Raw genomic sequence first — 17,697 nt, 5'->3', positions numbered from 1 at the left:
TATGTTGGGCTACTGGCACAGGGTTAGTGGAGCGTGCTCGAGAATCACCATCTGCCAGATTACTTTCATTAGAAGAATCGTTTCAATTTTTTACACAAGTCATATTTACACCCCTGTCATTTGCACAAATCCATTCATCAAGTGTGCCCCGAGAGTCAAGATGGTATTACATAGGACACTGGGTCGAAGACCGGGCGTTCGTCTTCTGTGTCAGTTCATACCGCTCGCTCAAACTAATGCAGATTGTATCCTCATTACCAGTCTCAGCCAAGGCTTCTCAGTTTTTCTTCACTTTGTCTCGGGGTGATTTGGACCACCTTCTGCATCTGCTTTTTGTTACATTTGCGCATCTTTCTTTTTTGTAATCCAGGTGTGGTGGATGCAGAGTGGTTATTTGTTGACGCTCTTTGTGACGCTCCTTGAGTAAGGATTCCTTTTCCATCATCATGTTCGATGGTCTGCAGAATGATGTTATTGACATGCACATTTACTTGGGTAGCCAGCAGCGCAGAGACAGATCACTGACAACTCGTGGGGTAGGGGGTAGTAGAAGGATCCCAACTCAAGTCCGTTGCATCATCCTTGTGTATTTCACCAATGCTAACTACTACAATATCTACAACTTTAGCGAGCGTTTTCTTCAATTCAAGTTGATCTGTGGCTAGCATTGAGCAGAGGCCAAAGCATCAACTATGACTGCAATGGCGTTCCAACTAGAAGTTGCCTCTTCAATTACCTGGGTGGAGTTGCTGGAGCTAATGATAGTTGTAAAGCCACAGGGAGAATCTGAAAGGAGTTCAAATAGTCATTCAACAGCAACTAAATAGCAGTTAGTGTCTCACTAATATATATTGCATGTGGAATATGAAAATTAACAAACTAACCCAGAAAAGTGAAGCAATTGCACTAACCCGTTAAAACCGTGACATTGAGACAGCATTTTCTATGCACTCGCCCAGTGCACATGTGCCAGTGCGTGCAGCTAGCAGCTTTTAAACACTTCCTGATTCGAGGGTGGGTAGGTCTTCACACCACCAATAAGAATTAAGGAACGTAGTAGGACGTAGTAGAACGTAGCAGTCAGCACAGAATTCCAGGAGCAAAAAGAACAGCATTTTCACCAGCGAGACAGCACTCTCTGTGCACTCTTACAGAGCGTGCGGCTGGCAGCTTTTAAACACTTCCTGATTCGAAGGCAGGCAGGTCTTTACACCGCCATTAAGAATTAAGGATGGGAGTAGGACATAGTAGAAGCTAGCAGTCACCAAGTCAGCTCAGAATTACAGGAGCAAAAAGAACGGTGTTTTTGGCAGCGTGACAGCACTCTCCATGTACTCTTCAAGTGCATGTGGCCGGCAGCTTTTAAACACTTCCTGATTTGAAGGTGGGTAGGACTTCACAACACCGATAAGAATTAAGGAAGGTAGTAGGACATTGTAGAACGTTTTCACGAGCGAGACAGCACTCTCTGGCACTTGCCCAGTGTTTTAAAAAATTCTCCTGTGTACTGTTGGTGACTTCCATCTATCAGAGTTTTTTCATGAATTACCCTGCAAACTGTGTCGCATCATTCCAAATTTCTGCAGAAATGTGCTGCAAACAGCACCATTATAAGGCATTATGTTTACAATTTTCTTAGGGGAGAAATACCTTTGAATCCACCATAGTTGTTTCAGGCTCCCTCACTATACTCAACCGTTCATGCATAATCGTGAGAAATATTTATACCTGTGCAATTAAATAATTCACCAGCCAGCACACTGGCAAGAGATGCAATTTTATGCCAAATGAGCTTTAGTTTACTAATAAAATACTTCGAAAAAAAAGCATGGCTTTTTGCGCCACATTATGTGGTAAAACTAGCAGATCCTTCCCAACGTAACTTTCAGTGCTGCCTGAAGGGGGCAGTCACCGATCACTGAGTTAAACAAAATAATGACAATCATTTAAGTACTTAACACAAAAATGGCAAACTTGTCAAATATTTCATTAAACTGACAACAGGTCCAATCAATTGCGATTGAGGTAATCACAGAATGTTCTCCTGTCAGCAAGCCACAATATAAGAAACATACAATTGGCGTGAATAATGACTCGCCAATAATGTGGATATGAATTCATACACAATTGTCATCTACCACTAGCCACACCAATGTATTTGTGTTGTTCCACTACATATCTGCACTCTGAGACCTATGAACCAAAGCCCGAAAATACTTGTTCAGTTATTTACGAACATGATTCCATTTCAATCGACAATGGTTATTAACACACAGCAAATTGCTTAAATTATTCAATCAAATTAACAACTTTGTTTTAGGATGATTTCTCTAACCTTTATGTTCTGAGAATTAGATCACATATTAATCTAGACAATTGGGGTCTCCCTCAATAAGGGTAGCTGTGGTCGAGAAGTGAAGGACAACTCATAGGAAGGGAGGAGCGCACGAATACAGCATACCACAAAATTACTTAGAGTAAGGTCTACCCAAAGATGTTACAAAAGCATATTCTTTTGCAAATGTTGCATGACTCCGAGAAAGCGAACAGAGACGATATAAGTGTGTCTTTTGCACATTAATCATTTGGCTACAGGCCCCTGCGCCAGTGCGAAGGATTTTCTCTGACCAGAATATGTCTTTGCGAAGGTTGCAGTACACCACAGAGTGCACACAACAGCGCTGCCCAAGAAGTGCAAGTAACTGCACACCAACTTATCAAATTAGTGGATGTCGCCCAATGATTTAGGCGCATTCCCTTCAGGCTTTGGGTGCTGCTGGTTATTGGTGCTCCTAGCTGTGAAGCCTTGACCTCTTGTTTTAGTGTGTGCAGGGAGAGCAGCAAGGCTCTCAGGAAGCTAAAGCTATGATTATTTGAGCCGGGGACTCAGCTGTGCCCTTCTTGTCAACCAAAGAGAGCTAGCACAGGCATGTTTGTGGTTAAGGATAAAACCACTGGTGCTCGCAAACACATGAAAAGCAGTTGTAATTGGATTCAGTCTGTTTGAACTTCCACATAATTCTTCTTATGGTGGATTTTTCCTTGTTTTTTGGGAAATGTCCCCAGGACTGACAAGTCACATCTACTGACATGGTATTGGTACAGGACCATAGGAAATAAAGCACACCATATGCAGAAAGAGGCTTCAATTGCCAATTCAAGAGCTCAGTCTATTCAAACATTTGGAGGCCACCAAGCAGATTGTGTTCTGTCACAATCAAACCTTCCATAACATCTCACCTGGCTTTCGTTAAGGTGTGGATTAGAATTCAATTCAAAATACCACTCAGACATCATGACACATCTGGCTCTAGCAGAGGCCAGGACCATATAAAAGAACATTTGTATCCCACGCACTCTCACAGAACTCACATGGTAGGTTGTTGTTGGACTCACTGCTGGGTGAGTACAGGGCATACCGATATTACGTAAAGGGCTGCCGTTAATAAGTGGAGCCTGTATAGGCATCTATGCAAGGAGTCTCGTACAGGGAAGGTGGTACTTATTGTGTAGCGCATCTATGAGAGGTTGAAGGCCTCACAGAGGCGCAGAATGGGTTTAGTCTTTGATAAGATCTTTGATGAGGACTTAATGGGGAATGGCTAGTGTACCATGCAAGAAAAGAGACAAAACTACAGGAGGCCAGCACACAAGATTCAGACTTCCTGTTTGCAGAATGACACTGCTCCCTCTACAAAACCTCCTCGTGGGATAGATTGAAAGTATTGCTGTGCCATCAGTCACTGAATCTATAAGTGCTAGGCCATCAGATGTGACCAGGGAAATGTTCTAATTCCTGAAGATTACCGATGTTATACGGTAGTGGAGTGCAGCAAGTCACCCACTCACAAATAACATTTAATGTGTATCCTAGAACCATTACTGTTAGTCTGGTTCTATGTATGTGCATATAATGCTTCAATGCACCTGATCCCGCCACAGGGTAGGTAATGAGGACTACCTGTGGACAAAGTTAACTTAGGAATAGATAAAACTAACCACTTACTATGGGATAAAACATGTACGGCGCAGCAGCATGAGTAGAGGAAAGATGGAGATTAAAATCACCCAAAAGAAACAGAGGTGCAGTAGAGGGCAGGAGAATAGAGAGAAGTTCGAGATCATCGCATAACATGGCGATGTGGCCAGAGGGACGATAAATGACAATACAAGTCAGAGAGGGGAAAGAGAAGGATAAGTATTGATATTCTAAGGATGAGTAACGGGCCAGTCCAACTGGAGAGGGGAGGGAGCAGCTGAGACAGAGGAAAGCATTCCAGCACCGCCACCACATCCAGAAGGCCGTGGGGAAAGACTGGGCACAGGAGAGTGCAGCAGGGATATCAGTATTGGAAGGAGACTAATCAGGTTTCTTTGAGACAGAGAGAAAGTGAAGATGGAGACAAGAGAAAAAGTCTAGAACAGAGTAAGCTTTATTATTAAGGGAATGAGAGTTCCAAAGAGCAACATTAAAGGTTTAGGACAGATCAGTCAAAGGGGGATAGATAAGATTAGCGTTATTGCGGAATAGGAATAGTTGGTCTGGAAGCAAAGTTGACATGGTGACATAGGGGAGCGAGAGAGGTAAGGGAGACAGAAAAAAAATGTTGGGTGTGGTTGCAGTTACAAAAAACAAGGAACCCTGAAGTTAGTAAAAGGCGGGCGTATGTAGAGGCGGAAGTCCAGTAGAGGGTGGAGGCTGGTAGGAGAGGGATAAGAGCTAGAGGAGCAGAGAAATAAAAAGCTGTAGGTGGGAGCTGAAAAGAGGATGTTACTAGCTGCGGACAGCAGCTGAAAGCACAGACGAAGCCTTCACTATGCCTGGAGCTTCGCCTCGGACTAGATGTTTTAACTTCCGGGGGTGGTGGGTGGGTCAGTGGGAATGTGTGGCCAGCAACCAGGGAGTGGATGGCATCAGCAGTTCACAGTGAGCTCTTCTTTCTGACACACGGTCTGATTCTCTTGACCTTCTTTATCTTCTGTTGCTTTTACCCCATCTCATAGGTCTTCTCCGCCTTGGATGTCACCATCTCTCCGGTCCATTCGCCGCTCACTGCGACAGGCTGAGTGGAGCTGGCATAAGTCTGGGGCAGCAACTGACTTATCTCTCCCATCCTCTCTCCACTCTAGTTACGACTCTCTGCTTTTCGCCACTAAGCAACAATATTTCCACTCTCTCTTTACCTCACTTGCCTCTCATCCTCGTCCTCTTTTCCAGAACCTGAACCACATTTTTTCCCCTGCACCCCTAGATCTCCTCCTCTTCATCCCTCTATGCAACCGACTTTGCCAACTACTACACTTCTAAAATCTCCTTAGTGCGTTCTTATGCTCCCTTTTTACCTCTGCTCCTTCTACTCCCTCTAGCTGTTCTAGTTCCTCTTCCTCTGCGATGGCTACATTCCACCCTCTCTCTGATGTTGATATTTCCTCTGCCCTAGCTAGGGCTCATTCTACTTATTCCCCAGATGATTCTCTTTCTTCTTCTCTTCTCTAATTCTCCCGGTTTACTCGACACTTCTGTCCTATCTCACTGCCCTCTTCTGCAACTCACTTTCCTCTTCTACTGTCCCTACCGATTTCAAGCATGCTTCAGTCCTCCATATTTTGAAAAACCCAATGTTGGACCCCCCCCAGCTGCCTTCTAATTTCTGCCCCATATCTCTCCTTCCCTTTCTCGCTAAGCTTCTGGAACGCTTTGTTTACTCCCAAGTTTCATCTTTTATTAATTTGCACTCTCTTCTACCTCCTTTCCAGTCTGGTTTTAGGCCATGTCACTTTACGGAAACTGTTCTCTTGCCTGTCACCATCACAGTTCTCTCATCTCGACATTCTACAACACACTTCTTTCACCTCGCCATTCTAAACTCTCTTCTCCTAGATCTCTTGGCTGCATTTGATATGGTCAACCACTCTATTCTTCTCTCTTCTCTTGATGAACTTAGCTTCTGTGAATGTTCTCAACTGGTTCTTACCTCTCAGGACACACCTTCTCCGTTTCCATGGTTGGTAACCCTTCCTCCACTTTGCCCCTCCTACACAGTGTCCCTCAAGGCTTGGTTCTCGGCCGTCTCCTTTTATTTCATTAGACCTCTCCTCTTGGCTCTATTATCTCATCTTTTGGCTTTTCTTACCACCTCTACGCGAATGTCTCGCAAATCTTTCACCTCTTTTACAGATTCTATTCTCTCTTCCTTGTCTGCCTGTCTTTTCGCTATTCAGTCATGGATGTCCTTTCATTATCTCCATCTCAATCTCTCAAAATGTAGGTTCCTTTCTTCCCTACTTCTACTATTCATCCTCCCTCAGTCTCCTTACCCCCTCTAACCTTTCTACCTCTCCCTCGGCCTGTAATCTTGGCATCATCCTCGATTCTTCACTTTCCTTTTCTGCTCATATCTCCTCTATCTCTCGCTCCTGATGCTATCAATTAGTCAATATTCAAAAAGCGTGTCTGTTCTTTACTTTTCCCTCTACTAAACTCTTTATCTGCTCACTAGTTTTATCCCGACTGTTATATAGTTCCTCTTTTTTCCTTGGCCTTCCTGCATTTCATCTTGCATTCCTTCACTCAATTTATCATTCATAAATTCGAGTACTTTGCACACTTTCCTCCTGTGACGCTATCACTTCTGCTCTGCATTCTCTACACTGGCTCTCCTTTGAAACTCTTCTACTTTTAAACTTCCTTTTTATTGTTTTGAGTGCCTCTATGGCCTTGCTCCTCCATCTCTCTCTAATTTAATCTATTTCTACTCTCACCTAGTTCCCAATCCCTTTTTCTCTTAGAATTCCCTCATGCTCCATGTGCACCATCCTGCTTCCTCACTTATGCTCTCCTAGCTCCAAATAATTGGAACTCTCTTCCTCTCTCCTCTTTCTCTGCATTACATATCCTCCTTTTGCCTCTTTACATATCACCTCAAGCCCACTTTCTCTCCCACTGATCTGTTGGTTTTGTTTTGACCTGTTCATGTGCACTGTACTGTTGGCAACTCTGTTCAGCGTGTAGGCATGAAGTGCAATAACATTTTATACAAATAAAAATACAAACAAGATTCTGCTAACTGGCAAAACGGATACTTTCCAAAACTTGTAGCATGAGAAAGGAACTTGGAGAGATCTTTGACTCACAGTGCTCAGCGCATCATGGTGCCCAGGAGGAAAGTCTGCTCAAACATACTGTTTGAACTTTTCCCTCATACTATATCTACACAAAGATCTCTTCACATCAATGTGGTAGGCTGTGAGGTCAGTTTTTCAGGCATTCATGATTATCTCAAAATCTGCGAAATGTAGCTATCGAGACAAAGCATTACGCTACTGAGGTCTAGATCTTTAGAATAGACTACGATTCGTGGGCTGTTTAACACAAACATGTGGACATTTTAGGAAGCTTCTGAAAACTTACTTGAAAACTACCACTCAACCCTGATTACCTTAGTAACTACTGCACCATCACCCATCTTCCCTTCCTAGGTGAGCAGTAACTAAGCAACTCCACCAACAAACTGAAGCCAATAACCTCCTCCAGTCTTACCAATTTGGCTTCAGACCCCAATGCAAGCCCTTATAATCTTCAAATTCTGCTGCCTCCTCTACAAGGATGTCACCCTTGAGTCCCCTAGCTACTCCACTGAGAAACTCAGCATCTCCAGAGGCTACGATCCAGCAGAAGTAGGGACATGTGCAGACTTAAATTCTGACGGTGCAGGAAGGAAAGAACCATAAGACATGCCTCTTCTGTATACGCCCCAAGACTGTGGAACCACCTCCCCATTAAATCAGGCTCTCCCCTTTGCTTCTACAGTTTCGGAAGGAGCTCAAGATCCTCCTCTTCATTAAATGTCTCCTGCCTAACACCTATGTCCACACATCCTCTGCTGACTATTCTACCTGAAAGTGGGTGATCTGCTCCCCACTTTGTCCTCCCCTGATTACTTGTAGATCCCTTGAACCAAACTTCCCACGATTACCCCCCATTAGCTCCCTGCTCCCTTGTTTCTATGCTTCCTTCACCATGTTCTTCCCACTATGATTGTAAAGTGCTCCACTGCTTCCTGGCCCTAGGCCTCCACTGAATAAATACCCTAATAATAAAAATAATAATAACAGGTGTGTGTGTGCGCATGTAGTTTTTATGGTATTACCCAAATTGTTCGAACACAATTGTTCGAATGACCTAATTGACCGAAAGTCAAGGGTCCGAATGGACCTTTGCACAATTGACTATATATATATATATATATATATATATATATATATACACATATATATATATATTGGTTTGGTTATATATAATATATATATATATATTGGTTTGGTTATATACATATATATATATATATATATATAATGGAGGGTTGCGGGGGGTTTCCCCCCGCATATATGTAACAATTGATCTTCACAATTCGGTCAATTGTGCAAAGGTCAATTGTGATTCGAACAATTGTAGTTCCAACAATTTGTATACAACCATTTTTATATGGAGTTTTTAATTTAAATTGTATGTTAATGTTAGGGTATACATATTGAAGATGGTGCATTTATGAAAATCATGACTTAATCAGAGGACATTGAAATGAAACAGAGTATTGGATTTTTGCTACCCTTGGAACCATTCCTGATACCTGAGCCATTCTTGAGACATGACCCTGTGCTTCTAAGTTGCAAGGCCACTGCTGCACTTTTGTCTGATTGTGGCTTTCATGCCCGCACATGAGGGTGTACATGGTCGGTAACGGCCTGTCAGCCCGAGCTAATGGCTTTCATTATTTATCCTCAGGAGATTTGCGCTGCTTCAGCAGCTGATCTCCTGAGGAAAAAAGAAAAAAGAAAAAAAGATGGCCACTGCCATATGGAAAAGGGACTAAATCCTTTTTCCATGTCTATGGCGATTGGGAGACAGGAAGAGCAACCAGAAGTTATTTGAACCCAATACATAAAATGAGCAACAACTCAGCATTTCTGTGTACCTATGATGTAAGACATTAGTGAGATGTGTGTCTGTAAAATGTAAAGAATAGCTGCATGAATGGACACAAGTAAATGGATATGATAAAAAGGCTCTGAAAACAGTTTTCAGTGGAAGGATCAGTAGAGCTGGGTGCAGTCGGTGTTGCACAGTGCAGTGTCCAGCATACTGTGTGCTTGACCCATTATTTGCTGTGTAAGGAGAAGTTCAGAAGCTTCATAAATCAAAAAGTTCACAATGTTAAATTAAAGTCATAGCTGGAGACTAAGTATGTAGTATGGTGTTGTGGCATGCAGGGTAACAGGATGGCCCTTGCCTGTCAGAGATATCGGCTGTTTTCAATATAGCTTTAAAAATCACTTTTGAGGCACAGCCGGTAACAGCCGTCACGCATGAGCCAGGTAGGCGCAAGCGCAGCATTCCAGCCATGAACACCCACAAAAGCAGTATTTATCTCTATTAGCACTCTGGGGTGCTAATACTTTTCGGGAACTAGGATTCGTGCAATTTATGCGTCCCTTAAATACAATTACACATGTGTCAACAATTGGAAATAATTATTTTGAAGACCTGGAGGTGGGCCGGAGGTGCACATGTAAGTGGGCAGGTGGGTTGACTGTGTGGCACGGGTGGGGCAGTGGTGACATGGCCTGGGGCACCACCTCCAAGGGACAAGGTGAAGGCTAGGCAGAGGCACAGTAGGCAGGCATGAAATGCTAGCAGCTATTTCAAGCTCATCGTGGATTCTCAGCCTCCTGATTGCCCACCTCTCTACCCCAGTTGCTAATATATTATGCAATCATAATCATAGAGCAAAGCAAGCTCTGTAGACTAAGTACAGTGTACAGAATTGCAGTAGGTCTGTAGATGTAGAGACTCGACCAAACTACTAATCGCTTCTTTGTGTAAACATCTAGTTAGCTTTGTGAATTCATTATGTATGAGGAAAGAAACCAAGAGACTAAGCAGAGAGGATGGCGTAGCAGGCAGACAACTTGACAAACTAGGTGGAATATTGTAGTTTGTGTACATCTCACTTTCAGGGCAGCTAGTACAAAGCATCAGGGTCATAAAATAGAATTTCAAGGACTTTGGACTCAACTCATGGGTTGAGCACTAGTTTCACATTTGTATGCAACCAGCAGGCCAGAGAACTAGGTTTTCCATCAAAAGCATTTGGCTGCGAGATCATGCACATTTTCAAAAGTATTCACTTGTCAGTATCATGCACCTTCCCCTAAAAAATGAAATATAGTTGACACTCTGAGACTTAGATACACTAAACTAAACATTACAGAACACCTGTAGAGAATGCAATGTTTACAGTAGAAATCCTGTAATTCTTAGAGTGGACGGGATAATGACTGATGTACTCGCTTTTTCATTAGCACCTTTAAACTTGCAGTGAACAGAAAAAAGATGTTAGGTAGAGAATTGGGGGCAAGAGAGGAATGCAAGGTGAGCTGTGTTTTCATTGAACAGGGTAATTTAGCTCACCAGCTGTGCTACACATGTGTCAGTTTAATTAGCAAACCTTCACAATTACAGAGCATATTGCTATCCAACACTGCTTATTGTATGCCTTCAAAGGCTCATAAGTCTGAGGAGGAGAGAGAAAACATGCACAATTGGGAACTAACCAATCACGCTCAACGAGTAAAGAGAGACTTGAGAGTAACCAATCAAAAACTTAATTACTTAATCAAATTAGTCAAAACTACTATAAAAAAACAGTTCAGACAATTGAATTAGGAGGCTCAGACCGAGCTAACAACAAGAAATCAGTATAAGCAGAGAAGGGGTATTAGTTGGAGAGAGGGGGCCCAGGAAAAGAAGATGATAGACAGAAGAGTTGTTGCTGGATAATTCATACCAGACTCTTATACCACTTGTGTGTGCAACTACAGAGGGATTTGGGAAAAACCTGAAATCATACCGAGAAGAAATAACCATGGACCCATGTGGGTGACCCCTGGCTGGAGGGTGAGACAATGTCCTAAGTAGGGGGAACTACTTACTGTTAGGAGCGTGTTGAAAGATATTGAGGGTACTGATGCTGGCCCAGGTGGGTCATGCATGGCTATAAGGTGAGAATATCGATACCCGGCAATTGCCATAAATCAATGGGGAAAATGCCCTTACTGATAGAAGAATGTTAAACAACAAACAGGGTGCTATTTCCTTGCATCAGGATTGGCATCAAGATTGGCAAGAAGAGAGGAGTGGCTATATCACTATAACTTAGTGGTCCAGAAGCGAGCAGTGCACTATATCTGTAAGACTGTATCTTTAGGTAGGACATTTTTCAGAACACCAGGATTCCCATTGTTAGGCTTTTGAGACCTGCATCAAAAAAAGTCAGTAAGTGCGTCATTCATGTTTCATTAATATTTCTTAATTTGTAAAGTAACAGGACCTTCTGCAGGGTGAGGTCCTGTTACTGTACACATTACTGTACAGTAATTCAAATAACTACTGGAAACGGTAGAGCAAAAAGAGGACCACAGACTTATACAAAGACTTTATGATTATTTATATTACATGAGCAATGGTATATGCATCATATTATAACTCGAATGCTTCCTGCTGCCGAAAAAAAGCTACACGTCTTTAAATATAGGATTACAATGGAGCAACATTGTAATTCCTTAACTTCTAGTCATTGAGTTGGACAACTTCAAAACCCTTCACTATGATGAGGTGTTACAGCTTGTTTGGTAATGTGTGTTTAGTGTCTCTAATAGGCAACAGACAGCAGCATATGGAGTGCTTATTTGGCTAGCTAGCAGGTAAGCATGTGGTACCTCGTGAACTAGTGATAGGCCACTTGTCTACACAGTTCCACTTGTTTACACTTAAAGAAAGGAGGGGTATCTAGTAATGTTAAAGTAAGCACACGTTATCAAACCAAAAGAGGACAAATGATTACTTAATCTTTAACTGTCAAAGAGGCATAAAACATAGTCTAAATCTCTTTTAAAGAAATAGACCACTGTATAAAAACATGTTTCATTTTAGAGAACCCAGAAAAAAGACATTTTGGTTGATATATCTGTACTGTATTGCATGACAATAAGCCATGAAACTGTTGATGTTTAAATTATGTCAGAAACAAATGCTGACAAGTACATTTTAAGCACTCTTTAACACAGAAACACCAGCAGATCCACTCTACAGCTTTCATGCTAAAGCTTTGCCATGATCCTAACATCATTCTACCAACATGTCCCACTCATCACATCACCTCTGCTTAGCAGAGTGTTAGTGTAAAGCCAACTTCCAAAGCACAAATATCAAAAGCAGGCTAATGTTGGGAAGGAGGGGGTATCGTCCCAGACCCCGTCTCACCCCCCCCCAGCACTTTTGGATGAAACAGAGGCCCTGGAAGGTACAGTATGCGCTAGGGAAGGTTATTGAGGGCAGAGGGTGTTGTTAGGAGCCATAATGTCGGGAAGGGGTGTGTGTCTTTATCTAGTATGCATGGGGAATCAAACGCAATTTTGAAGAGTAGCAGCCATACATATTGGAATCGAGGCCCAGTTGTGCGCTGAATCCAGGGCCGCATGCCTGAGTCACACATATAGAAATTAAGTACATGCAGGCGGCAATGGATTGTAGCTTGGGCACCAGTGAGGCAAGCCAGAGCTGCAGAGATGCATAGACCTTTAATTGTCTCATGTTGCCAACATTTCAGATCCCAGAAGGAATGCACCCTGCCAGGACAGAAGGGGGTTGAGAGCTCACTGTGAAAAGCGATCCCTCGAGACGGAGGGCACGAGCCTCAGACCCTTTCTGCCCCAGCTCTAAGTAATAGCACCCGAAAGTCCCAGCCCCAAGACCCCCAGCATTCCAAGGTACCAGCCAGACCCATACCAGCCACCATACAACTGGTTAACCCCCAATAAATCAGAAAAGATCTGAAAGCAGAGATTAGGCACCTTCATCATAGGTTGCGTGATATGAGCTGCAAGGTGCCCGGAGTGATAAAACAACATAGCTAAAACGAGTGTGGGGAACTTTGGTTGGGCACCAATGTTTCTGAAATCGAGCTGATGTTTGTTAGAACCGATGGCCTTGAAGTATCCGCTTAGCCCATGTCTGCAGCACCAGGTGCATATTAGGTTAGAGTTAGGGTCTGCATTGTTTTTCTTCACATAATTGCCAATTAGTGGTAACTTCACACCCGATGATGCGAGAGGAGGAACCCACGCGGAAGGAGATAGACAGAAGGGGCTGGGACCAATGGTCTGGCATCCCTTATGGAGCAGCTAGCCTCTGTATACGGTCTTGACAAACTAGCAATACGGGTTTGCACTGTATGCCTACATAAAGTGTTGTTCATAGTGATTTTGCCAGAACGTTCCATGGCAGCAGAGTTTGTTGCTGGTACATTTCTATTTTTATGGAAATAAAACTTTGTTCTCCTTGCAAGAGGTGTTCTGGGCTTTATTTCGTAGTGGTTTTTTTTTCTGGTGCGAGCGTTGAGGGACTTCTCTACACTATGGAAAATTACACAATGAGATTTTTGAAAATGATAATGTTCAATAAGATATTAAACCAACAATGAGGAGCCCATGATTAAAATCTTACAAAAATAACCTAAATCAATAAATGATGCTCATGAAAGCGAAGTGAAGACTACTGCACAGTGTTACACTGTAATAGTCTTTATCTATATAATGGTAGACTAGGAATGTCCACAGATGTAAGGTACACTTCCAAAACTACAAATGCTTGATTGACATACTGGGAAGAGAAAGTGTCAAAGTCAGATTGAAATCATAATAAATAATTCTGACCAGGAATTATTTGGTATAGCAAATTAAGATATTAAAGCCAATTAAAAACTGCATAAATGACTCCTACCTTTCTGTTTCAGGTGTATTGCCTTTTTTATTATGTTTTTGACTGCTACATCTTTCCAACTTCCGGTACTGCCTGCGAGATAGGTTGTTCAAACAAAACAGAAAAGAAGGAACATGAAAACAAACAGGCCAGAATGAAGAATGGGGCTACAGTTATGGACAGCAAAAGACATGAATATGATTTATGGTACAAGGACAGTTAAGAACTGCACAGTGTTAAAAAGGATTTAGCTATAGGTTTTTGGAAGAGACAGAACATCCATCTAATGATGATCCACACTTGAGAAGTGTGCGAAGAATTAAATAAATTCAAGTGGTAAATAGAAAATCAATGATGGTGCAGACCTATACAAAATGTACAAATCTACAATTTGCAAAATATTTGTTTTGTATACTTGCCAATCTTTTATGGAAAAGGTATATACACCATAACTCAAAGAAGGCAAACTGTGCACACTAAAATGTATTCTAACTTCCTTCCTACCTGGGGTGTGTTGAAAAGCATATTTATTATTAGTAGTCTGATACTCCACTGAATAGTTGACCAAGCATTAATCAAGTGCAAATAGTTGTTTCTTCTTACTTAACTTGCAAAGAACTTTATAAAAGTATTAGAAATTACTCTAGTGCATTTTTCAACGTGTCCTTTATTTCTCGTGTATTTTAAAGAACAATATGAGTAAAAATAGCCCAAAATTATCAACAAGAAACAAAGCTTTCTATTTGCCAGATTACATTTTTTTAAATATCTGAATAATCATTTGACAAACGCCAATATTAAATCTTGGGCTTTTGTAGGTAATCACAAAAGTATTGTACTGAAGCTGAATTTGGGATATGGGTGGAAGTAGGGCCGGATAAATATCAGAAGTATATATATGCACCACTTTTTCCGACAGTGTCGCAACACATATAATGTACATTTTAATAGGTGATTAATTTAACAAGTATTCATTTGCACATCCGTTCTGTAACGGGGTATAGCCATGCTCATTCCTTTCATGTAGTATTTATTATGATGGACTTAGATTGTGTACAGGTGTGCATCCAATGAAAAAAGAACAGAGATAGCTTTTCAAGGACATATAGTTAAATGAAAAGAACTACCGTGCAACTGTTTAAAGTGGCAATTATATCAACAATTAAGTGAATTTATTATACACTGATTATGTGTCCAACATTTTAGCATGCATGTATTATTTGTATTTGTATAAACACTGATAGATACATATCATTTGATGGAAACATGGACATTAAACCGCTGCCAATGTGCAGCAACAACAAGAAACACAAGTGGAGTAAAAGGAATTCCAGGTTGGTACCACATGATTTGCAAAAACTGCTGTGTGGTAAAGTTCACTTACCTACCAATAATACAGACCTCTGTGATGTGTATTTGAATGCTATGTGTACATTAAATCAGCAAACATTCTTTCAATCCTGGGGTGAATTTTTGGCAGGCCTGAGCCTATGTGGGTATATATTACTTGTAAAGCAGCAAATAGTCTTTAATTAGGATTTCTCATAATTGATAGGAAAGATAAATGCTAGAAATGATGAATAACACTAAAATGGTGATTGGGGGAATGTTAACTCTAATATAGGCAACATCCCCACCAGATGGCCTATTTAACCCCGATGTAGACATAGTTTTAGGTCTAACTACACCTGTGTCTAATGATAAAAGGGTGGATTCTATTGGTTTGGTTGTATATAATATTACGTTTGACTGGAATCTGGGAACTGTTAATGGACTTTTTCTAAAAGACATTCCAGTAATACCACATTTATTGGTCTCAATGGTAGCTCCAGAATAGGCTGATTGCAGAATCCACCGGGATTAAATGCTGAATTAAACCCTTTCTACACTCTACTATAATAATGCTAGGATAATTGCTAGCTGTCTTGTTGCTTCTGATGCTCATTTTGGCATTAGGTTTATTGGACACATTAATGGTTGACACATTAATGGCTGACCTCAAACCCACATGAAAAGGGATTGAACTGCTCGTAGCGTTATGTCCTGGTCTTCCTGGCTTTATGCAAACTGTACAAAAGCACAACATGACCTGCTATAAGAATTAAAGATCAGGTACGAGGGACCCAAGATGAATATTGGTACTATACAAAGAATTTAACACCAGTATCAAAGAGAGGAACCATGCATTGTTCGAAACTGCCTGGGAAAATGTGCTGTTAGCCGCTGAAGAAACTAATTCTAGAACATTTTGGGAGCTTGTTGATAAGGACCCACAATCGAATGTCACTTTTAATATATCCACTGCAGTAATCCTTGTAAGTGCAGATGAATGGATTACATTTTTACATTCATATATGGGGCAAAGCCATGCAATCTGAAGAGATTTTAAAAATAATAAATACAATGGATGCTTATCCTAACAAGCTAATATTTGCTTAAAGTAATGCAAGAGATTATATTTTTTCTTTGAAATCAAATAGGTCACCTGGACCTGATATAATACCAGCAAGTGTATTTAAGCACCAACTAGACCTGTGGGCTACTTTGCTATCTAATGCATTTAATACCATAATAACCACTGAGCTGTAGGCCCAATCCTGAAAATATGCTATAATTGTTCCCGTTTTCAAGAAAGGGGATAGAGAAAATTCAACATGCTATAGGCCTATATCTCTGCTGGACTATAAATGTAAAATATTTGGGAACATGGTATTAAGCAAAAGCATGGATTTACTTGATAAGAATGGTATTTTGTCAGAAGTACAATTGGGTTTAAGAGAATTCTTGGGAACAAAGTCCCTGTTGCTGAATTTATGCCTAGTAGTGGAGACATCATTATTTATTAAGAAAATAACCATTCTAGGTAGCCTTCATGTATTTGAAATGCCATTTGGTTTGGTCAATCAAGAGAAATTGTACGGTATTTTATACCAAATGGGAATGCCAGCTGATTTACTTACTCTGCAACTTCGTATTCAACCCCAATTCCAATAACTTGCGTTGTATGTCAAGGTTGCGTCTTGGCGCCTATGCTTTTTAAATCTGTATACTAATGGATTGTCACTTTTATTTAAGAATCTTAATGAGGATCTCCCGATAATGAAAGGCAAGGAGATTCCGGTTTTATCATATGCAGATGATTGCTTGCTTTTAGCAATGACTCTGAAATCTCTCCAAAGATTGATGAATGCCTATACGGCGGCTATGAATAACTTGGATTTGGAGGTTAATGTTGCAAAGTCTGCAACAATGCGCTTTTCCCGATCTATGCATAAAAAAGGGATTACCTTCTATTCAAACAATATTTCTATACCATATAGAGGTCAAGCACTAAGATTACTTGGGTATTTGATACATGTTTATTTTCTCTGTCCTCAAAGCCATATAACTAAACAGGCTGCAAAGTTGAAGCAGGCTATAGATGTGATTTATAAATTCACCATGGCCTACAAAGCTCAACCAGGAGAGCTAATGCTAAAAATATACAAAGCAAAGGCTAAATCCATGGCAATATATGGTAGTGGGATTCATGGTTATGAAAACCCAAATGAACTATAAGCCTTTGAACATACTTTTGCAAAAGAATCTTCGACCTTCCTCAATCAGCTTCTAATTATTCTGTTCATAGATAGCTGAATTTATATTGTATCAAAGATGGTTTACGTGGTGTTCTGAGTATACTCTGTCTCTCTATTTGTAATAACTCCAAAGCAGCTCTAAACAAAGACATTTTGTTCCACCTTCCAAATACTGAAAGATCCTTTGAAATCCTGTGGGTAAAAATGGTAGAGAGAGAATTGACTAGGGTCTCAACTTCTTTCTTTGACAAAGGTATCTCCATGTGGAAAACTACTTTACGGAAATGGAAAGACCGGTTA

General features: G+C 41.1%; 1 protein-coding gene across 15 annotated transcripts in view; it reads right to left on the bottom strand.

Annotated features, from left to right (window-relative positions):
• The window catches only part of RIMS1 (regulating synaptic membrane exocytosis 1), a 1,643,460-nt gene that overhangs the window by 432,782 nt on the left and 1,192,981 nt on the right, over nt 1-17,697 (bottom strand). For 9 of the 15 annotated variants that reach the window (XM_069606225.1, XM_069606227.1, XM_069606239.1 and 6 more), the window contains one exon: nt 13,841-13,912. The exons of the other annotated variants lie outside the window; for them this stretch is intronic. In XM_069606225.1, coding sequence (XP_069462326.1) covers nt 13,841-13,912 — 72 coding nt within the window. The remainder of the gene's footprint in view (nt 1-13,840; nt 13,913-17,697) is intronic. 15 annotated transcript variants of the gene reach the window in all.

Source organism: Ambystoma mexicanum, chromosome 4p, assembly GCF_040938575.1.
Source record: "Ambystoma mexicanum isolate Mex_15411 chromosome 4p, UKY_AmexF1_1, whole genome shotgun sequence".
NCBI lineage: Eukaryota > Metazoa > Chordata > Amphibia > Caudata > Ambystomatidae > Ambystoma > Ambystoma mexicanum.
Note: the sequence above shows the minus strand (reverse complement) of the source record. Positions and strands in the feature narration are given on the sequence as shown.